This window comes from Lotus japonicus, chromosome 1 (assembly GCF_012489685.1).
Source record: "Lotus japonicus ecotype B-129 chromosome 1, LjGifu_v1.2".
NCBI classification, from domain to species: Eukaryota; Viridiplantae; Streptophyta; class Magnoliopsida; order Fabales; family Fabaceae; genus Lotus; species Lotus japonicus.
Window position 1 is genome coordinate 16,921,217 of NC_080041.1, and position 8,816 is coordinate 16,930,032.

The 8,816-nt window shown below is 37.1% G+C and overlaps 1 protein-coding gene across 1 annotated transcript; it reads right to left on the bottom strand.

Annotated features, from left to right (window-relative positions):
* Positions 1-2,989: 2,989 nt before the first annotated feature.
* On the bottom strand, positions 2,990-3,658 carry LOC130728390 (uncharacterized). Its single transcript, XM_057579853.1, has one exon. It carries the CDS (start codon positions 3,656-3,658, stop codon positions 2,990-2,992), a length of 669 nt encoding a protein of 222 aa, XP_057435836.1.
* Positions 3,659-8,816: the final 5,158 nt, after the last annotated feature.

The following is an 8,816-nucleotide window of genomic DNA, read 5'->3' on the forward strand; positions in this document are numbered from 1 at the left end:
TATGTTGGAAAGAAAGACAAACGCGTCCTGTACCAAAGCAAGGAGTCCACGGCAACATGGTGAAAATTGACATTCAGTACCAAATCTTTTTAATCATGCCAATTGCCAAAGGTCTTTTTAACAACTTGTTTTTCAGATTCACATATTCACATAGAAGACAAAGATAAAATAATCACTACGTGATGATTTTGCTACTGCAAACTTACTCTCACACTCACACTCTTGTTTTAGAGTTGCAGTTCAAAAATAGAACTACAACCCGAAAAGTGATCACTCTGTTTTTGCCTCTCTTTGATCTCATCTCACAAAACCCCTCTCTATTTATAGCTGCATGTCTAGGTTTTCTTTCTCACCACTCCTAGAATATTCTTGGGAATCATTCCTCACAATTCTTGGAGAGGAAGAAAAGTCCATCTAGAATAATCTAGTTTATTTTTGTTGTGAATAGATGACCACATGGGCCAATGGGCCAAGCCCATATGTTTTTACTAATTTCATAACACGTTATCAGCACGATTGCTCTTCATCTCCTTAAAATCTAAGCACACTGAATCATGTTTCTTTGCCATCTTCTACTGCAAAAGCATTAAGGATTATTAAGATTACGATTTTTTTTTTCTTCCTTGGTAACTATATGTCTCTGGCTGTATATATATATTTTTTTTTTGGCTTTCTCTTCATCCATTACATAGCTTTTTTTTTTACTCGAGTTCAACCATGAAATTTGTTCTCATACTATACAATTTTTTTTTGTTGTAACACTGATACGCAGGGCCGGTCCCAACATTTTGGAGGTCCTGGGCAAATAATAAAAATGGACCCCCAATAAAGAGAAATATCTCTAAGAGATACAACTGCCAGATACCATTATATATTTAACGTTCGAAATTTCATCAAAATCATTATGTTGGTTCGTTTGGCAACTGACCTCTTGCAATCCACTCATGGGTCGCGTGTTCGAATCCAAGCAACGCGACCTTTTGCTTTAATTTTTGAATTTTTTCAGTACAAAATTAATTAACAAATAACATGTTAAAACCTAAAATGTGGGATTCGAACCCGGTACATAAAAGTAACTTAAACAGTTACTAACCACTAGACCAGCTAAAGTCATTAATAACATCTTGAACATTAATTATTATAACTAAATTGTTTTTTAGGAAAGTTTAATGTGAATTTTTTTTTGGAGGCCCTTTCTTTTTGGAGGCCCTGGGCTGTGGGCCTGCTTGCACAGGCCCAGGGCCGGCACAGGCCCAGGGCCGGCCCTGCTGATACGGTGATACCCAATGATCATGCATATAATATATCTCAGGTACCCTGTATCTCATTTGCAATAAGATTAGATAAGCTATTGGTATATTGATCTTCCTACATTTTTTGAGTATTGATTACTTCTATATACATATTATAAGTTGGAAGAATCGCAGATTCTACGAGTCCAGAAGAACCGTAGTGAATTGTTTTTTATGAATCCGGAAGATTCATTAGAAGATCTAGAAGAAAAATTTCTTATGAGAAGACAAAAATTTGTTTATGAATCCTGAAGATTCATGTATGATGTACTTTAGCCATGGATCTAGATGATCCATAGCATAATATAAACAATGAGTCCAAATATTTTTTTTTTCTTCTTCTTCTTTTATTCGTTAGTTTTGCTCTTTTATGGTTCCAAAAGAATCATTATGTGATGCTTTCTAAGCATGAATCCAGAAGATTCACAAAGAAGATATGGTTTCAAAAAGAAAGAGACTGTGTTTCTCTGCCATTTTTCTTTGATGGCATTGCACCCATGGAAATAGATCATGTGTTTTTTGGGTTTGGATCCTCTCATGTGTAAAAAAACTTGAGAGTGTCAAGTTTCATCATCTCACCATTAATTTTATTTTATTTTATTTTTCATTTATTATCTACACAAAAGTTAATGGTGAGATGGTAAAACTTGACACTCTCAAGTTTTTTTACACTTGAGAGGATCCCGGCACGTGTTTTTTGTTTTATTACCACATATATTATTTGGAATCGATATAATTTTGAATTTAGAAATCCAAAGTAGCACCCGGACAAGTGCAGAAAGGTAAGAAACGATTCTCATTCTTATCTATTTAACTTTGTAGTTATTTGTATTTTAAAAGAAAAGAAAAAAATATTTTGCCCAGATTGTTATTTGAGTTATTGCCGACATCTGAAATTGTTTTTTTTCTTAATGTTTTCCTTTTTAAATCATTATTAATATTAATTTTAAATCCTTTAGATTCTCTATGTTTGACCAATTCTAAATGCATTGTCAAAAACTGTTGTCAATCATTAGTATTAATTAGCCATTATAATATTAATGATATCATTTTTCTTTTGATTTGAATTAGTCTTTATTGTTAGTTAATTCGTTGATTTTTTTAATGACATTCAATGAGATTGTATTCCTTCCGTTCCAGAAAGTTTGTTGTTTTACACCATTTTTCAATATCCCAAAATGTTTGTTGTTTTAGAAAACTGATGCATTTTTTGCTAATTTTTTCCACCTATACCCTCATTTACTACATTTTCTCACCCTTATCACATTTCATATTAACCAACCACAACTCTTCTCTATTAATTATATTCTTCTCTATCTAAGTATAATTTAATAGTTGCACATCATACTAGTAAAATTAAATAAGGGTAATCTAGTCAAATTATACTATCAATAATTGTTTTCTTACTCTTTGAGCCACAACCTTAAACTACAAACTTTCTGGAACGGAGGGAGTATTTTTTTTTTTTTTTTTACTTTTCTTCCCATCTGTTACACATCTTTTAATTTTACTATTTTTTTATTGACTTTAATATTATATATTGTATTTGACTTTCAAAAAGTGATAACTAATGTTGAATACTATATATACGGTTCTTTTTTTTTGAGATAGCGAGTAAGAGTGATAATTAATGTTGAATACTATATATATATATGGTTCTTTTTTTTTGATACATTGGAAAATTGGACAAAGAAAAATTAAAAAGCGGAAAACGAGTCCCTCAGGAGGAGAGGTTCAACTTCCACTGGAGGTCTCTCAAAATAGCTAATACCCAAAATCCCACCATCCAGGCCTAGTTTAGCTAAACAATCTGCAGTTGCGTTGCACTCTCTAGGAATCCATTGAAGGTCCACTCGCCATTGATAACTCAGGAGCTTAACCACCTCGCTTAGTACAGGGCAGAAAGCATGAGAAGCAGCGTCCCTTAGCACGTGAAGAGTCTCTCTACTATCCACCTCTGCTACGATATCTTTGTACCCGCTGTTCCAAGCCATTTGGAGCCCGTCTCTTAGTGCTTCAAGCTCGGCCATGAACGCACTCTGTCCCTGTCCACAAGACCAGAAGCCGTGAAGCCAACCTCCATCCGCTCCTCTCAACAGTCCACCTCCGCCAATGAACGCTCCCGGCTCCCTCCAACTACCATAAGTATTTAATTTGATCTTGCCCGTTGGAGGAGCTTTCCAAACTTCATGAAGTAGGGTGCCACCGTTTCGCACCGTGTAGCACCCGGTTGCACTAGGGGACCAAATCCACTTGTCCGCGCGATTGAGGGTTAGCTGAGGGGCAATCTTCGATAGACTTTCCTGTGCCTCTGCGGGTAGCAGCGTGTAGAGATTGTCCAAGCACCAGGTCTCGTTACGCACCATGTCCTTCAATTTAAGTTGGGTATCCGAGATGTGAACATATGGAAGACGCAGGCATAGAGCTCCATCGCCGGACCAATCCTCATACCAGATTGATGTTTCTCCATCGCCTAACCAGAACTGGAAGCCCTGAAGAAGAACATCCCTTGCTCGAAGCAAACCCCGCCAAACCGGCGAATCTTAGGGCCGCGACTTAACTTGGAGAATCGAAGCTTGCTTAAGATATTTATCGCGCAACACCTGTACCCAAAGCTTCTGGGCATGATGCATAATATGCCAGACCGCTTTACCAAGGAGTGCTGCATTTTCTGATGAGAGATCACGAACCCCTAACCCTCCGTTTTCCTTGCATCTCATCATTGTACGCCAGTTCACAAGGTGCCAACCACGCTTAGTACTGCCCTTCGACCACAAAAAGTTCCTCATCATTGCTTCCAAGCGGGATATAATTGTTCGAGGTAGCCAGAAGACTTGCATGGAGTATGTGGGGATGGCTGCCATGACTGACTTGATAAGGCATGCCCTCCCCGCCACGTTCATCAGATTTGTGCGCCATGAAGCCAATTTCCGCTGAATATTGTCAAGAAGAAAATTAAAGTCTGTTGTTCTCATTCGCCCACCTTTCAATGGAAACCCCAAATAGCGACCAAGGTTTGTTACTAATGGAATCGGTGCAATATTAGAAATCTCTTCCCGGACCTTAGCGCGCACCCCTTTTGAAGTTATAGCTTTGGATTTCTGGATGTTGATTTTGAGGCTGGAGCTATCACAGAAGATCCTTAAGGCCTCCTGAACATGAGTTTTTTTTTGTGTGAATTTCTTTGTGCTTATAAACGAAAAAAAAAGTGTGATGATTATTTGTCATGTTTATATCTATTTAAGTATAATAGGTGAACCTATTACGATTGAGATATTTCCAGAAGTAAATATTTCATCTAACATGATAAAAGTTGTGATCTTTTATATCAAAGTGGTTAATTGTCTCAGAAGGACATGATGACGTATATGATATTGTATGGTGGTTCTCCGGAAGAGACATATGAAATATCAAAGCAATAGTATAGTAATGTGGTGGAAACTCACACTTGAGGGGGAGAATGTTGAGAATTCAAGTGTGATTTAGAGTCTCTTATATTTTGGGCTCTTCCTACCTCACCAGCTAGTGATATCAAAGTATGAAGATAAAAATGTGAAAATCCTTGAAGGATTCAAAATGCGAGAAAATATTCTTTGAAATATTGAAGCATTATTTTGATTAGCGAAGTTCTTCGTATGAAACAAGTGATTGTGATTGGAATATGACCGGTTAGACCATCCCGAGTCTTATGATGCGAAAGTCTATTTTTCTATATGTTGTTCTCAAAGCCAAAAATTAAAATTGTGACAAAGTAAGGGGAATTCCCTGTGATTCTTGAATATATTTGATGTGATACATGTGCACATATACAGTGTTTATCGATGCATCGACCTTGATAGAGTGAAATTTCCAACCTTGATCAAGTTGGTATGCGACATGATTTTGAATGTCGAGTTGCACATGTTCATATTTTAAAATGATCTGGCAAAGATATTTAGCTAAATGCTTCTTATTTATAGCTAGACAATCATTAAGAGAACAAATGTCCTTATTTTGTGGACATGTGATGTTGCTAGTAGCAACATATATATGCATCAAGCCAATGAGTCATTATAATTCTCTCCATTGCAATTGGTTCATTGTTAGGAACCTAATATCTCTCATCTAAGAACTTTTTATGCTATGTGTTCTTCGTTGTCAAGCAGACAACACTTAGATGAGATTAAAAGAAAGCTGAGATTATGCTATGAATTTGAGCTATTGTCAGAAGATATTGCATATCTTACTTATCGTTATTTCTCGGCATTAGGGGGAGAGAAAAACTACGCAGCTCAGAAAATTTGTTTTGAATGCATATATATTCTCACACAACAATATGAAAATGCAGTTCAAAGATGCATTCTTTGACCTAAAGGGAATTTCTAGATTCCTTTATGCTGCAAATGTCCTTCTCTATTAAAATTTTATGAGGCTAAGATATGCCTAAGCTTGGTTCCAAAGATAAATCTTAGAGAAGAAAGATGGTCTTGATATGAGGAAAATTATCATGAAAAGTGTAGAGATTACGAAAACTATTTAAACCTCTTGAAGAGGTTTCAGGTACCTGTGATTATTGATACAAAGAGATCTCAATTGATTATATCTCTACAAGTTGAAATAAGGAACCAAGAACTTGAAAAATTGTCGACAGATAAGTAGCGCTCAATATTATAACTGCGAGAATATTGAACCATATTAAAGGATGTGGTTGGCCAACATATAAAGAAGCAATTCATTTGCAAAAATATAAGATTCTTTGGACTTGAAAGTCTATACACCAAAGATGTAAAAGGATATTACATAGTTGTTTGGTTATGAATTGGTCATTGATTGATAAAATGGAACATGCGTTTAACCAGTTCTTGTTTCATTGTCCAAATACGAATATGAGAAATTCTACATCGGAGATTCATCCATCACCAGACAACACAATGCTAAAGAAAGATACATCAAAGGAGATAGAACAAAGAACATATCACCGAAGCTCTTCTTCACTCATGATCTACAAAAGAATGGTAACATAGACATCCAACAAATTCGTTCAAGTGATAATTTGGCAGACTTATTCACGAAGGCTCTTCCAACAACGACATTTGAAAAGCTTGTGCGAAATATCGGAGTTCGTCGGCTAAATGATCTCAATTAATATGTATTGTACTCTTTTTTCCTTAACCATGTTTTTTCCCACTTTGGGTTTTTCCTGGTAGGATTTTTAATGAGGCAATGTATCAAGACGAACTATAGAATGTTGTACTCTTTTTCCTTCACTAGGTTTTTATCCCACAGGGTTTTTCCTATTAAGATTTTAATGAGGCACATTCTTAAGGGATGGTCATCTAGGGGGAGTGTTGTGAATAGATGACCACATGGGCCAATGGGCCAAGCCCATATGTTTTTGTCTCCCTAATGCTATAAATAAGAGGATGATGCACCAAGCATCAGACACCTCATTCCACACAATTTCACTTGCTCACACTTGCTACTCTCTTCTCCTCTCTCTCTTTCACTAATTTCATAACAATTTTTGGTATTTATTATTTATTTTCGTATTTATTTATTTAATTAATATTATAATTCTGAAATCATTTAATTAATTACTATTAATATAATTTTGAGTGCTATTTTTATATTAAATTAATTTTATTAAAAGTAGGACAAAATTAGGTGTTCAAAGTTGCCCCTCTTTACTTGTTATTTTTCATAGGCAATATGAGTAACAATTGTTATCAAATTGCTATGATAAAATAAAAGTAAAGATATGAACTCTAATTTTGTCCTACAACTCCATGGTCAAAGTGACTAAGCGCACATGAGACCGAGAGACAAAAATTCAAATAAATGGCGGAACCACTACGTGGTCTTCCGAAAAAAGAAGAGCAGGATAGGTGACCACTATGTGGTCTTTCGAAAAAGGAAATGAGCTGCGGAACCACTACGTGGTCTTCCGAAAAAGAATAGATTTGCGGAACCACTACGTGGTCTTCCGAAAAAGAAAAGAAAAGTGAAACCACTACGTGGTCTCTAGGCGGGGTACACTACGTGTACCTTGGATAAATTTTGGCTCACTACGTACGCCATTGAACAGGTGCCCTACGTGTACCCTTGACTTGATGCGGAACCACTACGTGGTCTTCCGAAAGAAAAAGATATGTGAAACCACTACGTGGTTTTTGAGCGGGTGCACTACGTGCTCCCTGACTGGATGGTGGCCCACTATGTGTGCCTTTGAGCGGGTTCACTACGTGTACCCTTGACTTAATGATGGCCCACTACGTGCGCCTTTGAGCGGATGCACTACGTGCATCCTTATTGGATGCAGAACTACTACGTGGTCTTCCGAAAAAGAGAACAAGCTACCAAACCACTACGTGGTCTTCCGAAAACGAAAAAGGGATGTGAAACCACTACGTGGTCTTTGAGTGGGTCCACTACGTGTACCCTGGAGAGATTTTGGCTCACTACGTGCGTCGTTGAGCGAGTTCACTACGTGTACCCTAACTGGAAGATGGCCCACTACGTGTGCCTTTGGTAACCCATTACCATCATCTACCTGACCTTTGGTTTTTGATTTTTTTTTTTGATTTTTTTTTATATATATTTTTGAACTGGCATCAGGCATCCAAGGACCCCATGATGAGCTAGAACGCAGCATTTGCCCCTGTTTTCCACTTGCACAAGTTTACATGTCATCTGTTGCTGTTGGACTCTGAATCAAACAACTTTGGCAGTATGTCATTGCTAAAATTTCATGTGGTCTAACCGTCTGTCTTTTTGACTCAGACTTTGCCAAGCTTACAAGGCTCACAGAATTTGCCCAAAATGTTGCATTTATGTGCCACAACATGCTTCCCTTTAATGCATAGTAATAATGAAATGCAAAATGAATACGAGGGTAATGAAATGAAAAGAGTTTATTAGTATTCAAAAGGTAAATCGTGCTGGAAAAGCCAATTTATTCATCAAATGAGTGAAAGGTAAAAGAGGAAAGATATGTGGGCGATGGTAGAGTACTAAGAAGACACCCCCTTGGATGAGAATTGCTAGCTTTACTTCGTCTCATTCTGCCCGTCCGTCAACCAACCACGTTGATCTTCTTGATTGCCCCAGATGACCTTCTTTACAAGCATCTCTTTTGCTCTAGCCAAGACTTCTACCTTCGCATGAGCTATCCCAAGATCAAAACTATGCCCTTTCTTCTTAGTCTTCCCTTTTTTTTTTTTAACTTTTCCATGGGCTGCCATTTTTAAGTTTTCAGTCCACCGTGTGGCTCTAACTTTTGCATAGACCATCTTATGATCTAGCGAGCTTTTCAAACATAATACTTTTTACTGCGTATCTTCTTGATTGCCCCAGATGACCCTCTCTGCAAGCATCTCCTAGCCAAGGCTTCTACCTTCGCAAGAGCTATCCAAGATCAAAACCCTACCCTTTTTTTTGTTTTTTTTTGTTTTTTGTTTTTGTTTTTTACCCTAACTTTTGCGTGGGCTGCTTGCTTTTAGTTTTCAGTCCACCGGGTAGCTCTAACTTTTGCCTAGACCATCTTTT

What these genes read in the sequence shown, in the direction of transcription:
- LOC130728390 (XM_057579853.1), bottom strand. Translation starts at nt 3,658, where the DNA reads ATGGTGCGTAACGAGACCTGGTGCTTGGACAATCTCTACACGCTGCTA.